General features: G+C 37.6%; 1 protein-coding gene across 2 annotated transcripts in view; it reads right to left on the bottom strand.

Annotated features, from left to right (window-relative positions):
* Positions 1-24,954, bottom strand: part of GALNT1 (polypeptide N-acetylgalactosaminyltransferase 1) — a 90,797-nt gene that overhangs the window by 22,633 nt on the left and 43,210 nt on the right. For both annotated transcript variants that reach the window (XM_054059351.1, XM_054059350.1), the window contains exons 4-5: positions 16,999-17,173; positions 3,072-3,238 (exon numbers count right to left, since the gene is read on the bottom strand). In XM_054059351.1, the coding sequence (XP_053915326.1) occupies positions 3,072-3,238; positions 16,999-17,173 (342 nt within the window). The remainder of the gene's footprint in view (positions 1-3,071; positions 3,239-16,998; positions 17,174-24,954) is intronic.

The following is a 24,954-nucleotide window of genomic DNA, read 5'->3' as shown; positions in this document are numbered from 1 at the left end:
GCAGATTTATTCATCTAAAAGAATGACACTAGCAGGTACAAAGTGTGCTTCAGGCAGACTGAATGCTTACTTTATTCCAATTAAACTGCCTCTGATACTAGAATTAAAAATACACTATTCAGGCTGAACGTGTTCTTTTTCCAGAAAAGTCTGCTGCTTTATTTCAACACAAACAGAATGCTTTAGTAGCATATGCTAAACCCTTCAAATTTTCAGGCATCCTATGCTTCTGTTTTGTTTAACGTAAAAGTATACTTGCTGGAACCACAATAAGTTTTCGGAAAAGAAAACGAAAACCAACTTTCAGTAATTGTTGAAAATAACTACAAATGAAAGCTGTTCAAAAGATGTGAAATGAAGATTTCAGAACCAAATATTGAAATAGGTTCAATAACACGACCAAAAAAACGTCTGAAATGGTACATCTTTCAGCCTTGAATTGAGTTACTTTGCTTTTATTACCTAACCCAAACCCAGAAACAGAGAAGTTATCTACAGAAAACCACATGGTTTTTTGAACTGGACTATACTTCACAATGAGGACATGGCTATTGCTATGTCAAAACTGTTTTTTTTTTTTTTCCAAAACAGAAACTGAAGAAGCAAAACATAAGAAATATTATCACAGAATGGTCAAGGTTGTAAGGGACCACTGGACATCATCTGGTCCAACTCTCCTGCTAAAGCAGATTCACCTAGAGCAGATTGCACAGGAATGCGTGCAGGCAGGTTTTGAGTATCTCCAGGGAAGGAGATTCCACAACCTCCCTGGGAAACCTGTTCCAGAGCTCTATCATCCTCACAATAAAGAAGTTTTTCCTCACACTGAGGTGGAAACTTCCTGTGTTGTAGTTTGTACCCATTGCTCCTTGTCCTGTCACTGGGCACCGCTAAAATGACTTGGGCTCCATCTTCTTGACACCCACACTTTAGATATTTATAAGCATTAATATAAACATTTAGAAGGTCCCCTTTCAGTTTTCTCCTTTCCAAGCTAAGGAAACCAAGTTCACTCAGCAATTCCTCATGAGAGATGCTCCAGTCCCCTAATCATATTAATGGCCCTATTACGTTTACATTATTTTAATATTACCTTGTTCTTTATTTCTAGCACATATTGAAAGCTGACCTGTCACAATTAATAATTAGCATTGACTTGAATTAGCACCAAGGACTGTTTTGACAAATGAAACAGAGCACACTTGCAATAAACTTTGTTTCTGTAGCAACTTTCTGTGCACAAAACCTAACTAACCAAAACAAATGTATTTTCTCTGTTCTATTAAGGAAGTATACACTTGTACAATGTCTTATTATAAGCACTAGAATCCAAATACCACCATCCATGTTTAAAGAGGATTATTCCTTGAGAACAACACCAAGAGAACCGAGCAGTTTCATGTATAGTAGAAGAAAATAAACCTGGAATTTTTATATAAAGGTTAAAAAAACTACAATAAATTGCAGGGTGTAATTACAAGCTCCTCTGCTGCCATAATTGTGTTTACAGCCCCTGTCCCTTCTCCCAAATAACACTGAAATTGGGTGAAGCAGTCGAAGTTACCATCAGTTAAGAAACCAAAAGCAGGCATAGACATCAGAGAAAGGAAAGCTAGACAGATACAAGTGCAAACACAACCTGAGTGCATGAGCTATGCTTTCTTAGTTAGAATTCAGTTAGCTGATATGATCAATCTTTAGTCTATTCAGCTACTCCACAACCAGCTGTACTCTAGGCCAACGTAGTTTGGAATAGGTCAGTTAATATGCTAGGGCACCATACACAAAAGCAACCTGAAGAAGCTCATACCTTCTACCACATTAGATTAGGAGTGGAGTTTTGCACTTCATAAACTCTTCAGCTACAAAAACTCCTGTTAGCCATTATAATGCTTACTATCATAAAACCTCTTGTTAACCATCGTAGTCTGTGCACTGTCACGCTACTTAGACCATATGATCAGAAATCCAGTGTCTGTCTCCATACACGGATCTTGTTTGGACAACAGTCAACCATCTCACTCCGAAGTTGGTATTACCATAAGCAGCGAATATGGATTTTGCAGCACAGGAATTAGATGCATAAGACAGAGCTGATAGCATGCCTGGTATAAAACCTTTCTACAACTAAAGCATGGGAATTTCTGCTGACAGAAATGACAACCTGCAACTGGTGGCTGCCAAGATTTTTTTCTAGTAGCTTACTAGCTATCAGTCGTACTAGAAAACTTTCAATGTAGAAATATAGAAAAAGTATGATTTAATATAAAAATATAGACATGTTTTAGATAAAAGAAACACAATACCCTCCCATCTCCAATACAAACACAAGTATCCCTCAATTATACTTTATTACCTATACCACCAAGGAAGATCAAGCAAGGGATAAGCTAACTATCAACTATTAACCAAAATAAAACATCAAGTATTGTCTAGAATATTATTTTTATTACTACTACCTTGTAATTTACAAAAAAAATACGAAAAGAGTAAAATCTAAGGAAAGTTATTTCTAGGAAAAATCAGCTTTGAGTTTTGTTTAATTCATTATACCTGAAAAAGTTTTATTCTGTAGCATGCAGTTTTTATCTGGAGCGCTATATATTAAAAAGTAGAATCTCTTACAGCATAAACACCAAATTTCAGTTTCGCAGGAACTGAATAATCAAAATTAATCCTTCTGAGTACCAACTTTAACAGTGGTACTGATAGTAAATTTGGATGTGTGTGAGGAGTGGAGTTGCCTTTGCTGTTATTCACCAAGTGACTGAAGTATTAAACACCCCTCACGCTTTAAGAATGCATTAAAATTCCAAATGCAAAACATGAAAGCTGTAATGGGATAAACCCACTAACAAACTCTACTCTATCAACAGAAATGCAAACAGACAGATAAATTTCCACTAGTTTTCAAAGAAGCGTGACCACCCTGTATTTCAAAATGGGTATTGCTTACCCTGCCTTCTCCTGCCCCAGCTACTGTCTTTTGCTAAGGAGAGGCAAGCCTGTAGAAAGCCAGTCTCAGTTTCCAAACTAAAAAGAGCAGCAAACTAAGGCATCGACGTTATTACCTCTTTCACTGGCATCATCAACAAGGACAATTTCTTCCAGCATGTGCCGTGGTGACCGGTTTATCACACTATGAACAGTCCGTAGAAGTGTGCTCCAAGCCTCATTGTGAAAAACAATGACAACGCTTGTTGTGGGAAGGTTGTCTGCGTACACCTTCGTTTTACACCTATAAATGAAAAAAAGGCATGTATTTGTAATGGACAATTATTCAGTTAGAGCTAGATTTTTGAGATTTATTTCTGAGTATCAACATTAACATTCGTGATATGTCAATTATATGCAAAATATGACAAAAGAGCAAAAGGTGTACATATTTACATTTTTACATTTTACTAAAAAATACCCTGTCTTTTATGTATACGTCTATGTACTTCTTCCTACCACTAAGAAAGGAGAATCTCAATTCAATAACCAATTCCAGAAATGAAAGAGACATCCATACTGCTAACATACAGAAATGATAATGGACTATTTATTTCATGGAATCATAGACTGATTTGGTTTGTAAGGGTCCTTAAAGATCATCCAGTTCCAACTCCTCTGCCATGGGCAGGGACACCTCCCACTGGACCAGGCTGCTCAAAGTCTCATCCAAACTCATCAACGGGCCCTGGACACCTCCACCGATGGGGCAGCCATGACTTCTCTAGACAACTTGTTCCAGTGCCTCATCACTCTAACAGTCAAAAAATTCTTATCATCTAATCTAAATTTGTAAAAAGTAGAATGTCCAGATACACTAAACCAAGCTCCTAATTCAGGCCTCTGTTCCCTCTAAAGGCAAAGAGGGAAACCTTGGTACCGTAACGGCGACTGAGGGCGAAGGGAGAGACGAACACAAGGTACGAAACTGCAAACTTAAACCAGGAAGTATATGCAATTAAAAAAGTATATAATGAACAAAACCAAGTAATAACTGAGAAAGAAAGAATTCTGGACACAGTTGATCTTTGTAAAAAGCTAAGACTACGTACATACTACCAATAATATTGGTGAGTTAACTATATTTCATAATTTAATGTTTTTATACTACACAGGTTTTTTTCCTCTTCATTGTATAAATACTGAAAGTGCTGTAAAGGCTCAAACTAAAACACAATTGTATTCGCACTCCAAAGTTAAAACCATAGGTCTAGCTCTCCCAACAGCATATATAAGATATTTATGCAAAATAGGGCATACACTCCAAGCAACTCCACATGCAGCAAACACTTTACACTCTGCAATGCTATTTTAAAACAACTGATATTTTCAGTACCTCATAGAAAAATCAATACGCTGCACATAAAGTACTCTTCACAATTCCAAAAATACAATTCTGCTCTAAGAAATAATCAGGCAAATTTATGTGTTTTCTGCACAAATCTGTTCCTCCTGCACATTCAAAAATCACACACAAATTTAGATAAGATTTGATGGTACTAAGTCCTTTCAGAATCAAAGCTAAAGAGATATATGCATCTCTCAGACACAGAGAAAACACTGAAGCAGGAAAAGAAATATATTCAAGGGAGCTTCATTCCAACCAAAAAAGCTGTTATTAGATCCAAAATTATTGAATCAATTCACTGTAAAGCAAGAATAAATACTATTTAAAAAATGCTACAAAAAGATTACATGCTATTAAAATACGTTAATGGGTATTTGTGACAATCACATTAACAACAGTGCTGTTTGAGGGGCTTGAGAAGTAACTAGTCCGTACCCTCTACCCTAAACACACAAGAACAATGCTGAAAGAACAGCCTGCCAATACAGGATGAGGATGTCAGCACCTATCCCCACCCTTTTTCCCTTTGGAAAAACCGGTGACACCAGGAACGTCAGCCAAAACTTGGCTGCCAACACACATTTTATTTGCTGGATAACTTGGTTAGCCAGAGCTCTGCTATGAGAGCAGCTCTCACAGCACGTACTCATTTTGGCTCTGAGGTGGTGACAAAAGCCCATTGTGCACTGAGATCCCAGAAAAGATCAGTAAGTCTAGGTACAACATCTAGGAGAGCTTCTGTATAAGTTCTCATTTCTGTAGAAGCTCTCATTTCTGAAAATTGAAGCAGTAGGATCAGGCAGTATCCATGTTCAATATTCTACTGTCTTATTACAAGATTATGGCCGAAATTAATTGTTCACTACACTGAAGTGAACATCATAAAATCTTTAGGAAAAGCTGCATATTCCTATGTTTTCTGATTCAATTCATGTAAAAAAACAAAAAAAACCAAAAAAACACCACCCTTGAAAACATGCCAGTTGATGAAGTTATTTCTGTGGTATTACTTGAAAAATGAAACAGCTTTTCACAAAAATGCTAAGAATTTCAGATGAAAAATTCAATCATAAGCCAAATAATTTCCCCCATTTTTGTCACTTGTTCAGCCTATTTTGCTACTTTAAAATCAAATTCTTCATGTTTTACTCCTTCTGCTGCACTGCTCCCTAGACCAGAAAACAAGTGTTTGATTGCAGTAGTAATCAGCTACAGTAGTAATACAAATCCACCAATTGTTCCTCTGCTTTTTGGCAGAACATTTGAAAAGAAGCTGAGAGAAGCTTGTTAGCAGTTCCCTGTGAAAAGCAATAACAATGTGTCATTCACCAGGAATATCATGCTGGGGCGGCCACAGGAGCTACTACTGCAATATGAAATTGCTCATCTCCAGCCTTGCCTCTTTTTATGGTTTTACAGAAGATTTTATTTTACTGAGCTCATATCAATGAATTGGTATAATAAAAGCCAGCCAAGTGATCAGGGACTACCATGTTTAGAAACTATTACACTGTCCAAAGCATTAATTTATCAAAACCTTTAAGAACTATCTTTGACAGGAAACTTTTTAGCATTAAGAAGAAGGCATACAGGAATTTTTGGGACCCCACAGGCATTCCCACTATCCTGTCCTGCATAAGGTGAACACCCTCCTTTCCATTATGCCTACTCCCACCCCCAGAGATCAACCCAATCTGAGGCAAGAATTTAAAAGCAGCTCTATACTGGTTTGTTTACCAAAATGTAAAAGGCTGCCATGTTTCTTTCTTAACAAAACTGGCTTAGAAATTTTTGAATTCTATTCTTATAAAGTGTTTGGTATGAAGTTATTCTAGAATTAAATAGTATTATATCAGATTTTTAGTACTCCTTCCACTTGCTTTTCTGTACATACCTTTTAACTATATTTGTACAATTTTTTTGTGAGCAGATCTAAATAAAAAACCCTGGGTTTAATTTTGAAAACACTGACACACACTTCTTCCCCAAGGAATATTTTGCTGCAGAACATAAGACAAAATAGAACAGTTAGCACCTGTGATTAGAATATTGGCCTTCTAAGTAAGCCTCATGTTCTATCCTTACTAACAAGCATTTAAATTAAGAATCCTTTTTGTCTTTCTTTTGAAAAAAATTCCCCCAGAAAGGAATTACTATAGAATTTAAAATAGAGCATTAGTTTCAACCAACTGTTATGCAACATCAGTAGTGGAATATAAAACGAGGGGTATGACACACAGGGTATGAATTAAGAAATTTAATTCATCACTAATACATTATGTTCCTTTCATTGGATCATGCCTCAAACAGTTTTACAATTGAGTGCGGAATATTAGGAAGGCACACCATCTCCAGTACTTTATTAATAAAGACTGCAAACAGCAGCTGAGAATGTCTAAGGAAAGGATGATGCATCCCATGTGAAGTAATCTATGGCATTCACCGCGCAAACTCTCAGCTAATGTGATTCCATATATAATTTAGATTGTGGATTAGATTGTGGAAACTCCCCAAAAATGTCATTTTAAATGCAAGCAGAGACTTACTGCTATATTACCTAAAGACACAGAGAAAGAATAAGCCAGATTGTCAAAATACGATTAAGACAAAAAGCCTAATTAGTCTACATTTCTTGATATGCACATTCCGATGCTCAAAACAGTAATGTTCTTTATTTCATAGCAAGTCTTTCTCCTACACTGAAATCCCCACGTTCAGCTGCATTACCCTTGTATTATTCCCTAATATTTGATTTCTTGCTTTCATTTAGTTAAGAAATAAAATGGAAAATCAATTAGAAATTAAAATTTGTTATCCAAGGACTTTAATGACCTATCAAAATCAGATTTGAGAAAAAGATAGTTTACAAGCTGTACTTTTTGGAAATTGTTTTGAAAAGAAGCTAGAGGACTATAAAGATGATCATACACATTCTTCACAGAATTTCACCTTTTTGCGATTTTGCATCATATAATCAGAACACTTAAGCCCAGTCCCTTATAACTACATGGTTACTACTAAGTCCATAGACCCCCAAGAGCACAAGGCAGTTTAACAGCTCCCAAACCTTCATAACTGGAATTTAAGTTTAATGGACGAAAAGCGAAGGGAAGGAGTACTGATCCTAGCATATGTGTGTATAACTCTGCTAAAGAAGAACAGTGACAGCAAAACAATTACAGGATGTTGCTTACTTCAAAGTTTTAGATCAGTTATAATTTTTTTTTAAATTAAAGGATAAAAGCAAGTGAGTTGAGTCATGCTTCTCCACTATCACAACGTTTTGTCAAGGTGTTAATTGAATCTTATATAGAAGCTCTACACATTTTAGATAAAGAGATGCTTAGGAAAAAAGAAAAAAACTCGGGAGAATTTTATTCCATGGATTATGTACAGCCACTTGAAGACTACCTGATGCTACTTCAAAAGCACCTGAAAAGCCCCTCAATAAACAGCTTTCCTCTCTTCTCTTTCGGCCCAGGGTTCAAATAGTCCACAGGAGACATTACAAAAAAAATAACCAGAAGAGACATGAAGTAAGGAATTCTGTGCAAATAAAATTAAGCCATTAAATATCAGGTTTAATTGCTGCTTCAGCACACTCTTGGAAGGAAAAAAGACAACTCTTCAATAACCACAACCATATACTCTCAAATCTTCTCCACATCTGGCAAAACTGGAAGCCTCTCTTCTCTCATGCCAGCGAAGGAATGAGAAAAAAAAACATACTTCACCACTGCAGGGACAGAAAAAACCTACCAGGCGATCACATCACATCCTTCATTTGAATCCCTCAGAAGGTGAATTTCTTCTAATACCAATCTGCTCTGCTCAGTGCCTCATTCAGAGATCAATAAGGCTTACCCAACTCTAGCTGTCAGCACACGAAACACAGAGATGCCAGGAAGCCTGGATACCACTCAACGCTATCCTAATGCCAGTTATTCCAGTTTACTGTGGGGATTTTCACCAACAGTTCAAATTTTTCTTTAAAAAATTTTTAAAAAAAGAAATACAACTGTGCAACCATCTTAGAATAGCACTTGGCATTGTATCAATACTATGAAATACTATATTCCTGGGTCAATTTGCTTACAAATTATTTCTAATACCCAAGATTGAATGCTACGTTTAATATTGTCATATCGCGAAAGACAAATATTTACCATGTTAGCAGTGATCTGTCTGCACACTCTTCAAAGCCATGCTAAATCATTTCCGAAAGTATTGTAATAAAACAGGATTTAATATCTTAATAGCTCTTAAACACTTTCGTTTCATAGGCTAAAAAAAATCACAGTGCCAGTAAAAGCTACAAAAAGGGTATAGGTCTTGTAGGAAACCGATTATTCACTACCACAATGTCTATGCAGTGAGACACAAGGAGGAAAACCTCATTCACTACAGTGAGACACAAAAAACACAGTAGGTCATTTCCTGGGAAGATGATGTCATGAATATTTTCTGTATTAGAATAAACACTAAATTTCTAAATACTACAGGGCAGATCTACCCCTTCTGACACTGCCAACAGGTTACAGATGAACAACGAGTGGGCAGGTACTATCTGAACTTTTTGTTTTAAAATACGTAATTTTCAAAATGAGGCCACTCATGCTTACATAATTACAAAATTTGATACTCGGACACTATTCGAACCAGGATTTGCTATACCTGATAGCAATTTTTATTCCCAGATTCCTCCAGCCTTTCATAGGAACAAGGCACAACCAATAATTTACAGTGGCTCTAAGACATTAACAACAGTAAAACACCTATGCAGCAGAACACCTATGCAGTAAAAATTTGCTGACAACTTGAAGCACTGTGATAAAAGATATGGAATGCAAGCAAAACCACACTAAGTACCTTGGCTGGGAAATCCTGATGGAGTGGAGACTGGAGCTCATATATGCTATATGATAATGCAGTGCCAATGCATTTTTGAAAGCCGTACTAGCAACAGATTGGGGCAGGGAGGGAAATGTATTTGGTACTCTTACAAATTTAGTACAATCTTATCCTCCATACTACAATACTCAAATTGCATCCCAGAACTTAATTTGGCAAAGGAATAATCCAAGTCTTGCTGAAAAATAGGTTAGAGCTGAAGTTTTCAGGACATGCTATACAGCGTAGGCTCTGTCACAAATTTGTTTTATATTACTGATGCAGTACAAACAGCACACTTAATTGCTAAAATATACTGGAGTCTCTGGGAAGTAAGCATTGGTATCCTTAGACTTGAAAATACGCATTTATTTTCTATTGAGGTTCCCAAAGTTAACACCAGTTCAGCAGAGCAGAAAATCTGAACTCCTCTCATGAAACCTCAGACTTTAATTAATGATAGCTGATAAATATTGCTGCAGTGCCGTAAAATGTCAGTACCCCATTGCTTACCTGTCCATTTGCCGTTAAGTTATGGCCTGCAATAAAGTTAACGTAACAAAGCCAAGGCAAAGCTGTGCCCAAGGCAAAAACCTCCTCTCTACTTAAATCATGGATGAAAACAGTTTTAAAATAAGACTCAGAGTCACCCTGAAGCTGCTGAGATTGACCTACATTTCCATCAGAGGATAACACCCTATAGCAGGGGTGGCAGAGAAAGTATCAAAATACTACAGCAAGAAGCACCAGCACTCAAGTCAAGTAGTATGCTTCTGGTAAAGACTGACTTAGTCTTTCCGGGATATGAGCAGCAGCCTCGTGATTTCATTATGAACAAAGGTGTTAATAAATCTGCTTCCAACATAAATTTTAAGAATACCCCAAACCCACGAACTTGAAGATGACTGAGCTAGATAAAGATCTAATTGTCATACAGACATAACACAGCTAAAAGGGCTAGAAGAAGTATTTCTGAGAAAGATGGAATCACTGACTGTTGTAACAAGCCAAACCACTTCACTACACAGACTTTGCATACAAGCAGTGTTCACTTGTGGGCACACAGACAAAGCGCTGCAGACGAGGTTGCAATAAAGCTTCATGCCACCCCTGAAGCTGCTTCTTCCAATCAAATCAGAACAAATTAGTTTAGAAAGAGGTCTTCATTTCTATGATTCATACCACAACTCCAATTAATCTTTCTGAACAGCTGACCTGAATGCAGGCAAATCTTATTTAAACATTTCCATCCAGCCTGCTTAATGTCTTCCTTCAAATAGGATTACATAATTTACCTGACATCAAGAGTATGAAACTTTCCTTTCTTCTGATCTCAAAGATTTGGACATAAGAAAGGTCGCATTATCTCATGATTCAAGTAGAAATCTTCTTTAGACCCTGGAAACAAAATCCAAAATGGTCCTTAAAACCATTGTGGTTACAGAATTCAAGCAGAATTTCACAAAAATAATTAGCTGCAATTGACAGTTTGCCTTATCCTGAAAATGATCACAGGAAAGCATCCTGACAGAAGCAAAAGCAAAGACTGAAATCGAGCCTTAAGTTCTCTAGCCAAATTGAACTGATTGAATAAAGTTCAGGATATGGCTGCTCATCCAAAACGGAAGACGCTCATAATTATGAATAAGACTGTGAAGTGCTTGTCTGTACATACAAACACACATGCACATATGCATGTATGTGTATATATATGTCTATGTATGAAATAACAGTTTACAGGAAGCAAGCTGAGTTTTAAAGCATTTTTTTCCCTCCTCTAACCTTTCTCTAGGAAAAAGATTTATAGGTAATTTCTTCCAGCTAATTCATTAACTCAATGCGAACAAGAACATTTCCAAATGTTGATTCTACAGTGGGCCAGTAACAAGCTACATGCACCATAAAAGCCAGATGAAAAAAAATATACCTGCTTGAAAGAATTGTAAAGTCTTTTAATACTTCACAGGCTTTCAGACATCCAGCATGACATTGCTGAAAATTACAGTGCTGATCATCAGATCAGATTTCCTTTACAGATGCCAGATTAATTAACAGCCTGGATTTCTAGCTTATAACAAAAGGTCGAATAAACTTCTGATGTCTTCCATCACTTGTGTAGCAAACTTTGCTCCATTATTTTATCTTTTACACCCTGAGATAAACAAATACCAAAAGTTCACAAAGCATATAGCGATTTATGGAGCTATTTCAATCCTTGGGACCTCATGGGAATTTTAATACACACTTTCTTCAAGAAAGTTGTACCTCCCCCCCTTTCCCCACTCCCTCCACGTTCCATTTAACCCTGTGCAACTATGGGTTGCTGCCAAAAGTGATAATCCCACTTTGCACCGTTACAGTTTTGTCCCATCTCCTTTGCACCAGATGTGGTAATCACACAGCTGCTGGGTGGGTCGCTTCAGTTTGCTGATTCAACAAAATATACTTTTTCCCCTTTCTTGTGTGCAATCCTCCACCCAGTCAGTAAATGCAAAGGCCGGATCAGTATCAAAAGAAGCAGTGAGAAGACTTCTTTTGGCTGCAGTCCACATTTACACCAGGTTAAATGGAGTATAAAACTACTCCCTTAGCTCTTCTCTTGAATTAAAAGAATTAAAAGAAAAGAGAATAAACCTTCACAAGCCTTACATAAAAGTAAATACTTCAAGTGCTGCCATTTAAAAAAAAACAACATAAAATATCACACTTTTGGGTTCCAAGAGCACGCTCTTGCACGTGTACCTTTACTAGTTTTACCATGAATACGTTTTCTCCAACTACCTGCCTGACACAGTGACTGTGTACGTTTTGTGAACCTGTCATATTATGATTCAGCTGCAGTATCTTGAAGTATACAGCAAATCAATTTGTTTCGAGAAGTTAAATATCCAACTTCCAGTGTATTTTCACATTTTTACTTCAGGCTTGAAATCAACAACACATTTTTAAAGCACACGTATGAAAGCCAGATTGCAGTCCCATAACTGAAATGCATTGTATTGTATCATATAATTAACAGTGCATAAATCTAAATATGGTTCTTTCTAAGCAAAGAGATGACAATATTAGTCATAGGAAGAACTTACTCAGAAAGGAACCCAGCATAATGGCTATAAACGCCACAACATCCATGTAAATTAGACTCAGAAGGATGGGTTTTAACCCCAGAAGGAAAAAAAAAAAGGTGTACTTCCTCCTAATAATGAAAGTAAGTTTGGCAGCAGGAACTGACCAGGGTAGTTCGATTCAGTAAAAAAGCCTCCTGACCACATTACCTTAAGGTCTTAGAGAGCTGCATCTTATTTACGTGGCTGAAGTCACAGTTGATGTTAATTTAGTCCTGGTTTACTCAAGTATGGTGGGCCACATGGCTAAACACTCTTGTTTATACCCTGACACCACCTATATCACTCAAAACCCATCATACCTGCTTCCTGAATACAGAGAGTTTGAGAAAAGGACTGTTAAAAAGATCCCAAATGTTATGCAGAAGTAACCAAGGTATAACAACATCTGATAACCTTAATTCCGGCAAAATTATACCAACTAAGGAATAAAATGACAAGGACGATTTTTCATGCCAAGTTTCACAGAACCTGCAGCCTTGGATAAATGGTTGCTAAGGTATCCCAAAGTTACCTACACGACTCCTTATTGCAGGTCCGCTTGGGGAAGCCCATCACCTTTCCAAAAACTTTCAACCTGCAAAACGGCACCCTCCTGGTGCTACATCATCCAATGGGGACCAGAGCTTATATGTACAACATCATTCTGTCCCAGCTATGTCCCAATCTTTTTGAGCACTTGTGCCAGGAAAAGAAGAACATTTTAAGACGCTCTTCTCTAAAGTAAGAAAGCCAGAATCGAGTTTAAAGTCTCACACTAGGCACCCAAATGTCTCCTCAAATGTTTTATATATTCCACAAATCATTAAATACTGCCTGGAAAGCTGAGCCTTAGAATACAGTACTCATTCTTCTATTCATAAAGCAGCATCCAAGTAACCTCAGACAGCAGTGAGAGCAAAAGCCAAGTCATATGACACATACAATTTCTACACATTTAACCATACCACTTCCCAGTCTGAATACTGGTCTAAGATACAAGCACAGCTGAATACCTATTTTAGTCATTGACACCTATTTTTATTCATTGCCTCCCTCATCCCAAGCAAAATCAAGGCAAGATTCTAGTGCTCCTAATCACTCATCTTTTACCCCTTGCTGTCATGTCAAGCCCACAGGTGCATGTTTTCCCGGCAACTGTGAATCAACCCCCACTTTGATGACTGATTCATAGACCAGAATAAGATAGGCTTACAAGAATAATTTTATTAACAACTTAAAACCAATCTGCTATTCTCAGCTGCTTCTCCTCCTACAACATCCCTCCAGAGGTTGTGGCATTGTCAGTAGTATTAGTCAGTTACAGTAGCATGCCCTAGTCCAGATTTGGGGAAGTATCCAGGCTAAAAAAGTTACTTCCCATTTAGTTTTTTTCTGTTAAGCAAATCATTTAGTTAGGAGAAGAATAAGTAAAATAACGTTCCTGCTTACAGACTCAAAAAGACTAGCAAATCAGGCATATGTGAATGATTTTAAAGGCATCTATGTGCCTCGGTAGTTTCATGCCAAGTAATAAAAATAAACCTGTTAGTACAACTGGGGCACTGCTCAGAAGAACACAGATTTCAGCTTCTGTAGATGTCTCGTACTGAGGAGTTCCCTGAGCTGGAGAAGCGCCTAGAAGTTATTAAAATGGCTCATATTTTTGTTCTTCTAGTAAGGAAACAAAATTTCTTGGCCAAAACACAACCATGTTGCCTGGAGTGGGTCATCTGTAGAGATTAACCTATTAGCACCCAGAAGCAGAAGTGTGAGGCAGAACACGTAACCCATGAAGGAACTCGCTACCTCAAGACTCAAGCAAGTAGACAATGTGCTTGCCTTTGCACATATGACAGGGATTTGGCAGAACTAGAAATGAATGAAGGATAATGTAGATTGCTCTAAAAGCTGCTCCAGATGACAGGTTATGCCTTCCCCATTAAATACCTGTGGCAAATTGCTCCCCGCACACCTAATTCCATCAGCTTTTCAGTGACTAACCATTAGGAAAAACTTTTAAAGACTTCTGTATTTCAGAAGAACCGACATGCTGGAGACTTACAGAACTTTAATAAGCCACATTTCCCCACCCCTACACCCTGTTAAAGGAAGTCACCCACCAAAGCTGTAAAGAAAATAATTACGGGGTTGAACAGCTAAGCGTGCCTTTGAACACATCCCACTTCTTCAAAACCTTGACTGCAAGTGCTACTGGCAGCTTCATGTACTGTAAGCACATGAACGTGACAAGGAATGATTAGAAGTCACCCATTCTCTTTCTTCCCAAACTATTTCCATATTAGCAGATAGAGATACAGATAGAACCAGTAATAACAGAAGCAACTCCACTAACACAGCAGAAAATGTTTCTGTCCATGTGAGTATTTCGACTAATTAGATTATAAAATTTCATAAGACATACATATAACACAAAAGCATATTTATAGTTTTTGCAATTTTGGAAATGGCTACAGAGTTCTTGGAAAATAACACTAATCCACACATACAGATTGAGATACCATTGAATTGTAAACACAGTATTGTTCTCAATTTTCCTAAGGACATGTTAACACACTCCCAACTTCTTAGTTAGCGTCTTTTAGGGTACACACTGAAAAGACGATAAAAGAAGGAGCTTTTTAGAGACCGTTTTTTCCCTCAAATGTAAAAACTGTTAGCAGCATTTACAAAAACAGAATATCCAACCCTGCCCTGAGACCTTATTTAAAATTTTATTCTAGGATTCTCCTTTCACACACATAATATTGTGGTAGTATTTGTGTCCATACAAATGAAAAAGACAAACAAATACAACATTACTAAATTTATAATGCATATCTTACTGTGAAACACAAGAAGTGCAGAGCATGGCCAAGTTTACCAGACAAAAAATTCCTATCTACTTGATTTTAAAATTGTAATTCCATTTGTCAGCAAAAGCTGGAGTGATGCATAGGTAACAACTTTTTAAAAGTTTATAACAATTTCTCTTCCCATATTTGGTTAATTCAAAGTCTACACTTCAAAATTTTTATGGCTAAGCCAACTTTTTAGATGCGGAAACTTATTTTCTTATCTTTGTACTTACACTATGAAAATGGTAGACTATATACATGCAAGTTTTCCAACATGAATGCTGATAAACAAATGATGTTATTACATTTCTTCCATACTTCCAGGGTCATAATGAAAAATTACTCATGTTTACCGACCACCTATTCTAACTATCAAAGTTCTATTAATTCCTTCCATTCAGTTCTTCCAGAAAAAAGCTTAGAGAAATCACCCCAAATTAGCATTCCTGTTTTGACAAAAGTCTCCAACAAAAATCTTTATTTCCCTTGCAGCTAAACCAAGTTCAGAATGCGAATAACAAGTTCTTAACTGGTGGAAGTCATCACTTTATAGTGAGGCAACTTCTTATCCTACAGGGAGTGTGATAAAAGGGGCAGACACTACACAGGAATCTGCATGAGTGCAAAGACATCCCATTGCCAAGTTGCAACCATGATCAGAGCAATGACATGACAGAAGGATAAACTCCCCCTCCAAAAACACACCTTGCCAATCTTGAAAGAAAACCCTGTCACGATTTGCAGTCTTCCACTATACTGTGAAACAGGCAAATAGTGACCATAAAATCTCATTAATAATATATTTGAAAATCAATGAAAAAGTTACATTAATTCAAATGGCTCAATTATTAAGAACACCAGTGCTACCAGGAATTCACACGCGACACAGAATCACATTCATTACAATAGATGAAAGTATGTACACAAATCAGCTCTTTTATCACCCACTAAAAACGAAACACACCAGAATTTCATCTCTTTCTTCTATTATTATCATTTGAAGTAGGAAACAAAAACAAATTAAACCAGCAGCTAGGCTTTGTGGATACAGAAGAAACAGCAGAGCTTCTAAAGAAATGAAGTTTCTATAGCATTTGATTCTTGCAGGAGAATGCAGATAATTGATTAGGAAAATCTAGTTTCATGAAATTCATTTACGTTGAGAGTCCCTTTCACAAACAAGATGAGTTGGGCTTAGGGGGAGACATCAGCTATCCTGCCAGAGTAGCCCCAGGAGAGTAAAGCAATCTTAGTTTTATTTAAAAAAAGGCTACAATATTCTTTTTAATTACTTCTGCCTCAAATAGCTCTGAAGTGCCCGATATTTCAGAAGCAAGATCAAAGACAAATCAGATGGATATTAGAAAACATAATACAAGCTAAATGAGGCTTGGCACATTTCATTAGGTAAGAAATTTTTAAAGTAATTTCTCATCATCAAATCTTTTCTATTTCATACAATGCAAAATTTTAGTCTGCCTCATTACAAGCACAGCACAATTTTTTCAAATAATTAACTATTTCCTGAAATGCCAAATCTTAACTGTTTTTCTTCAATCAAATTAATTTCTATTCCCCAAACAGGCTTCACACTTGTAACCAGATTCAAAGTTAAATAACACCGAAGAAAACTGGTTTCTGCTGTTCAATCTCATTTCACAAATAAGTACTGTATAGACAAGCAAACCTCCTACTCTTCCCTTGAACAGTAATATCTTATAGAACCCAATTCTTGGTTTGGATCACTCTCTGCAAAATCTTCAGTTAAGTAGAGCACATTTTTAATACAACATATAGCACTTACCCTTCTAACCTGACATCAGGTAAAGATCTGTTGAGTGCAATCATTTCACTTGCCATTAAATTAAATTGATTTATTTTAAACATTTCTTTCATTTTTTCTTGCTCCTCTTTCGGAATGACCACAGGCTTCCCCATCTCTCCAGGTCCTTCATGTGGTTTTTGTATGGGTTCTGGAACTAAGAAGAAATAAAATGTTGGTAACTACTTTTATGCGTGTTTGTTTATACACTATTTTACACTGTAGGGAGAGTTCCTGTTTAAAACGGAGTTCTAAGCCCACCAGGGCTTTGGAAATGAAAACAGATCTCTGTATTTGGGAGTTTAACATAAGTAGTCAAGTGCTACTCTTAGACATCACAATTCATTTGAAAAAAACATTAAGGGTTTATATCTATCCATCATCACATCCTAACCGATTTCACTGGTACAAGTTCTCAAACAACAGACATCTATATCCCACACTGTTCTTGCACACTCAAGCTTTTCAAAAAAACTTGATTTTTTCTTTACACAGATTTTAGTAAAGATTAATGTAAAGTCAAATTTTAATTTCGGATTTTTTTCCACATTTTTATTTTGACAGAATAACACTGGCATTTACAGTTTAGAAATATTTTTCTTTTAGTAATTTTATTCTTAGTAATATTATTTTTAGTCAATATAATTACATTTTTTAGTTTAATGTTATCACTTAAAACAGAAACACAACATTTGACACATTTAAACCAAAGAAATCTTAAACATCAAATATCTGATCAGACTGATGAGGGAGGGAATTAAGAGAAAAGGAATCCAGAATCTTGAATTATTTGGATTTTTTTAAATAAGAGTGAAAATCCAAAATATTAAAAAAACTGTTACATTTTCTTTACAAATACCCATTTACTTTTCTTCTGAACCAAAATGCCTTAAATGCTCGAATACTGAATTTGAAATATATTACTACTTTTAATTAAAACTTTATACTGAATCCATAAAGAAATAGTAATTTAAGATCTAAAGGGAAGAACAGAAAGCATTTTAAAATAAAAGGCACCAAAACTCTCAGTAATAAGCCTAGCTTCAAATTACCTTTAACTTGCATCTAGGATAGCACCGTGTAATTAAAGTTTATGCCAAGAGCAAACAGCCCTGTAAAGACTAAAATAAAATTTAAGAAAAATCCCAAGCTTCTATCCTTGCTGAAACACTAAGACTTAAAACATACAGTTACTAATAAATGATGCATTTAACTAGCTTGCATATAGCACTAATCTGTTATAGGCACAATGTGTTCCTTGAGAAACTTTCATTTTTGAGTACCCGAACCAACTGCACTAGCTGCATTAACACAATAACACTTAGCAGAGAAAATCCTCTCAGCACAGAGATGTTTTCTTTTTACCAAACTTCCCTTGACTTCAAATTGAGCTATGTAATACAAGAAGTTGCCAGCTGGCCACTCGTACCCTGAAAACTGATAGAATTAAGTATTGCCAAGCATGTCCTGAAGTAGATCAGCTCAGGTGCTTCTTGTAACCATGGCTTAAAATAAGCAAGCAGTTTGCTTTGCATCTTTGCCTCCTAAGAAACTACAGCTGAATCCACATCAAAAACTTGTGGATTTGCAATTGAACCTTTTAAACTGGAATTTGTGCCTTCTGAGGAGGTAAACATAAAACTATGGTATACCACAAGGCAATTATTTGGGCTTAATTTTATATATCCAGCTGTGTTTTATTACCTGGGCTATCATAACTATTTTTATTGTGTGTAGCAAACAGTACATAGGCTCACTTGGACAAAAAATGATTAAACTATGAGTGTTCGACATACCTAAAATCATTAAACAGACGCTATCAGAATATAGTTGCATTCACAATGCTCTTCAGCATTCTCAAAACTGAATGTCTTATCCTACTATATTTTCAGGGAGGATCCAGGGAACTACAGGCCTGTCAGTCTGACCTCAGTGCTGGGGAAAGTCATGGAACAGGTGATCTTGAGTGCTATCATGAAGAACATGCAAGAGAACCGGGTGATCAGGCCCAGTCAACATGGCTTCACAAGAGGCAGGTCTTGCCAAACTAACCTGATCACCTTCTATGACAAAGTGACTCTACTACTGGATGGGGGAAAGGCTGTGGCTGTAGTCTTCTTGGACTTCAGTAAAGCCTTTGACACAGTTTCTCACAGCATTCTGCTTCAGAAACTGTCAGCCTCTGGCCTGGACAGGTGCACACTCTCCTGGGTTGAAAACTGGTTGGATGGCCGAGCCCAGAGAGTGGTGGTCAATGGAGTTAACTCCAGCTGGAGGCCAGTCACAAGTGGGGTTCCTCAGGGTCGGTACTGGGTCCAGCCCTGTTCAATGTCTTTATCAATGACCTGGATGAAGGCATTGAGTGCACCCTCAGCAAGTTTGTGGATGATACTAAGCTGGGTGGAAGTGTGGATCTGCTGGAGGGTAGGGAGGCTCTGCAAAGGGATCTGAACAGGCTGGACTGCTGGGCTGAGACCAATGGGATGAGGTTTAACAAGGCCAAATGTTGGGTCCTGCACTTGGGGCACAACAACCCTATGCAGTGCTACAGACTAGGAGAAGTCTGGCTAGAAAGCTGCCTGGAGGAGAAGGACCTGGGGGTGTTGGTTGACAGCCGACTGAACGTGAGCCAGCAGTGTGCCCAGGTGGCCAAGAAGGCCAATGGCATCTTGCCTTGTATTAGAAATGGCGTGACCAGCAGGTCCAGGGAGGTTATTCTCCCTGTGTACTTGGCACTGGTGAGACCGCACCTTGAGTACTGTGTTCAGTTCTGGGCCCCTCACCACAAGAAGGATGTTGAGGCTCAGGAGCGTGTCCAGAGAAGAGCAACGAAGCTGGTGAGGGGGCTGGGGAACAAGTCTTATGAGGAGCGGCTGAGGGAACTGGGGTTGTTTAGTCTGGAAAAGAGGAGGCTGAGGGGAGACATTATTGCTCTCTACAACTACCTGAAAGGAGGTTATGGAGAGGAGGGAGCTGGCCTCTTCTCCCAAGTGACAGGGGACAGGACAAGGGGAATGGCCTCAAGCTCTGCCAGGGAAGGTTCAGGCTGGACACGAGGAAAAAATTTTCACGGAAAGGGTCACTGGGCACTGGCAGAGGCTGCCCAGGGAGGTGGTTGAGTCACCACCTTCCCTGGAGGTGTTTAAGGGATGGGTGGATGAGGTGCTGAGGGGCATGGTTTAGGGAATTTTAGGAATGGTTCGACTCGGTGACCCAGTGGGTCCTTTCCAACCTAGTGATTCTACGACTCTATTTAGAAGAAAAAAAAAAAAGTTTCCTCGTTCATTTACGCTTCCAGTTGTTTCTTAACTTTGACTAAACCAGTTAAACTGAGTAGCTAAATTAACTAAAAACTCATGCTTGGCATTTGCAGATCTTGCTGTTAAATGCTCAGTTAGCACATCACTGAGTTGGATCGAGGTGTAGGAATTAATCAGTTTAATTTTTAAATTTCATTAGCAAATATGTATTACTTGATTACAGATTTTACCTAAATAAAGTACTCTATTCTCCTGCAGAAAAATCCAGCAACAGCTAATTAGATCCACAAATATTTTATGGAACTCACTAAATGCTAAGACAGGCAAGCTTGGTGCAGAGGTAGAGAGATTACTTTCCAAGAAGTTAACTGTCTTCTCTGAGGTTTCTGCACCTATGGTAATCTGTTTTCCCACAAAAGCATGTAGATTTACATGAACACAAACCAATAACATTCTCTCAAAATGACTAATATATGTTGTTAAAAATTCCAGTGTTCTTTCGTCACTTTACTATTAAAAAACTATTTCATTTGAAGGACTGTATATGTGCACTGATGACATACTACTAACAAACGGAAATTTAATTTACAACTACAAGTTTCAGAGGCAAATGAATGACTTAATCACCACCTGATCCAACGGGAAATCTAGTAATGTTTTTCCAGGCATTTCTCACTTGTATCAGTAAACCATTAGTTTCAAAGCAGGCTTGATCTCTTCCAGACGTTCATTAAAAAAAAAAAAAAAAAAAAAACAGTAACTCCTTACATCTATGGACTACAAAATCCATTTTACCAGGCAAAAAGCCTGATGAAAACAAGATACTTCAAAATCCAAGACCATCTAAAGCCAGAAAAAGGAATGGATACTTCAGTGACACATGTTTAGGGGCCACAACAATGGCAAACTGACCAAAACACCAAGTCTTGGAAGAACCACCAAAATTACAAGCAAGCTGTTTGAACAGGTAAAATTTCAGAGAAGTTTTGTCTCTTACACATATCTCAGCCTTAACAGAACAAGACTGATTAACGATAAGCAGTTCCTATTTTCAAAAACAAAATCTGTGGTTTATATCTTGAACCTTCTCACTTTCCTTCTTCACAATTTTTATGCAGATGAAAATACTCAGAACCAGGTCACAACTTATAGATTCCATTTCTATCAAGGATCAAAATTCAGAACACAAGGCCTTGATTGGTGCATGACAAAAATGACTGGTCCTACTTTAAATTTGTTATTGGCCCCAGAAAAGAGTAGAAATAATAAGTAGCTGAGATCATAAGACTCTTGCAATACCAATCCTAGCTCTGAACAAATATTTTTTGGGTTTTTTTTTTGTTGTGTATTTTTTTTCCATTTTGCAGGGTCCTAATCATTACACAGGTGGAATGACCCTTGAGTGGGGGGGGGGGGGGGGGGTGGAGGAAAAAGGGTGAGTTTGGAAGTTTATTTAGAAGCTGCATCAAGTTCCAAAGCCGGAAGTTCCTTTGCAGTCACACTTTAAAGAAGCCTGTAACTCGGGGTAAGGAAGGACTCAGTGGCTCATCATTTAAGTCAAGACCTCAGAGCTGACATACAGGATTCATACAGAAATAAGACAGAGCTACATAAAAAGAGATCTTTGCTAATAAAACCACAGCACTACTTGGGATTTCTTTGTTTACAGATATGGTCCCTTTTTGTATTTTGTTTTGTTGGAGAATGGCTTGAACACTTTATGTCTAGAACTTGTTTACACTTATTAAGTTTCAGGCTGTGAAATCTAAATTGTAATGTCAAATTCCCATCTGGAAAAAAACAGTGCTCAAGTAGCTATCTTATGTATTTCAAGTTTGAAAAAAGCTACTTCATAACATGGATGATGCTTTGTGATTTTCTTTCCAACCTGTAGCAGCCTTACTTACAGCAACACTCTTCCATGAACAACTGCTCTTCATGAATTTGACTGAATGAACATTCAGTAACCATGAAAAGGGAATCACCACCCAGAAGATATGTCAACATAAAGAACAGTTATGACAGCTTGGGCAAGGGGTGTACACCTTCCAGTCAGCTGGGTATCTCAGAGTAGGTGAGACAACCTCAGAGCTGAGCACAGGAGAGTTCCCCTAGACCTACTACCAATTCTCTGGAGTCGTCATGGTGGGAAAAAGAAAGAGCAGCAGTATCAGACCAGATAAGCACAGGCTCCCTTCTGACTCTCACAGATGGATGCTGGGATCAACACTGCTACATGCTGTGATAACACCTCCCCAGGCTACCTCCTGAAGCCACTACTGTCTTATTCTGCAATGGAGTGGGTGGACAAAGGCTTAAGCCTATGGCCAAACCACCACACACAATTACACTCACTAGATTCCAAGTATCCTTCCTCTGGTACCACTTTAGTTCCCCGGTCCATCCTAGCCAAACAGTATGCCAGGTTCCTTTTCCCAAAACATGTCAACCTCAGCTCTCTTGCAACCTATTATTAAGTGTCTACCCCTTTTCCACTTCACCTTTTGTCCCCTCGTCTCCACACTTGCATCATTTCAACTAGCGACACCCAATCTCTACAACAGCAGACAGACCTTTATCCCACTCATCTCACAGTTCACCATAATCATGTACATAGATTTTTCCACAAATTCACAGTCACACTCCTTCACTATTTCTTATTTTGAGCAATTTGTAAAATATAACAGCAGTATATATAGAATTCAATATCAGACACATAAGCTGAAGCTCCTGATTTAAGATGCTAGTATCTTATGCCATCAATATCAAGAAGAAAGGTTTTTCCCAAAGGCAATTTAGACCATGTCTCTAAATCTCATTCTGAAAAAGAAACTCTCAAATTTCCTGTATTAAAAACCTAAAAGAAAGCATCCTTCTAACTTAATGAAAATCTGAACCGTCCAAATTATCCCAAAAATCCTTTGATCATGCTGAAATATCTAAAGGCTAATTTTTCCAGCTGGGCAAGCAAAGCCTAAAATAAACTTAAACTCTTCAGAAAACCTTGCTTGTATGTCGAGTAGGTTCATTAATGCCATGGAATTCTTCCATGAATTGAAAAGAGAAGCTATATACCAATATATGGACACGGACAAAGAGACTATTAAATTCAGAACACTTACATAATTTATGCTGAGTCAAGAAAAGTAAATCAATTATGGAAATGAAATAGGGGGAGAAAAAGTGAAGTGAAACCGGAGATTTTGATAAAGGCTTCACAGAAAAAAAAAATATCTTCAATGTTATCTGAGGAGGTTCTAGGCATTCTGAGAGGGAATAAACCAACTATAGACTCCAAAACAGTAAACTATTGGAACAAGAATATCTAAGATCAGGCATGCAGCTAGGTTAAAAGGAAGTACCACAGTGTCAATTACAACCATGGTTTCTAGTAAACATACTTGTACACATACCTTACTACAAGTCAGCTGTTTAAAAAAAAACAAGAAAAATAGAAAAAAACCTATGCACTACGTTTTGGTTGGTTGGTTTGTTTACAAGCCAATATGATATCAAAAAGATACAGGGATTCTTCAGAATGAAGACTGTACTCAACTAAGTAAAACTAATATTGCATAGGGAAAGTCACTACAGTAATCTTTAAGAACTGCAGATTTATTCTAGTTATTTTCATAAGTTTATTTTCCTTACTACGCTTACTGTCCCTTCTTATGACAGTCACTGCCTAGGCGGGGTTTGGGTTGGTTTCCTTGTGGATTTTTTTTTTTTTTTTTGGAAGGAGTGTGTGTTTTGGGTGTTTTTTGCGAGGGCAGAGGGATAAATAAACTTGGTTGCTGGTTTGGTTTGTTTTAGCACAATGACTAATGAATACCGATGCCTCTGCTTCTTTGGAAACTCAGAACATGTTTTAGACTATACTACTACAGTTTACATTCCTGAACTGCTTGTTGTGTAGTTTTATTACTTTTCATCTACAATAGTACTTTAGAATTCTACAGCTTAAGTAAGCATTAAAGGCTGCAGCACAGATCATGGGCAACATGCTTATTCCCTAGTCTACTACTAGCAACTACTGATGTTTAAGTTAAAGCAGAATCAGTTCCTGACCTCAGCTAAGTTTCTTCTAAGTAGCTTCATTTCCTGAAAGTTAACTGCATTTTTTTCAGATAGTGTTCTCTCTAGAAGTGATAACACATGGCATTGGTATGCAGAAAGGCCAAAACTTATACTTCTTCCTACAGGAACCAAGGTCATCCTCAAGCTGGCAAAAAAAGCTCGCACCTGCAGAGAGGGGCAGGCAGGACAGATGACCCCAAACTGACCAACAGAGTATTCCATCCCATATACGTCATACTTGGTATAAAACTGAGGGGTTTCTTCTCTTATGCGGTGGCTGGCATCCAGCAAGGACCTTGTCTGTTTGCTCCTGATCCCAGATCCATGCGTTCCTGAGTCCACTCCTGAGCTCAGCTCTCTCCTAATCATGGATCCACCCCCTCCTATCTGCTCTATAGTATTTTTGGTGATGCATAGTCATCGGGGGGAGGTGGGGGGGTGGGGGGTGTGCAATCTCATATTTGTATATATTTTATTACTTTCTATTATTCTCTTCATTATTATTATTCTCATTTCATCAAAGCTATAGTTTTAGTTTCCAACTCACAGGTCTTTTTCCTCTCATTTTCCTTTCCCTGGCGGTGGGGCGGGGTGGGATTTG

This window comes from Cuculus canorus, chromosome 2 (genome assembly GCF_017976375.1).
Source record: "Cuculus canorus isolate bCucCan1 chromosome 2, bCucCan1.pri, whole genome shotgun sequence".
Taxonomy (NCBI): domain Eukaryota; kingdom Metazoa; phylum Chordata; class Aves; order Cuculiformes; family Cuculidae; genus Cuculus; species Cuculus canorus.
Note: the sequence above shows the minus strand (reverse complement) of the source record. Positions and strands in the feature narration are given on the sequence as shown.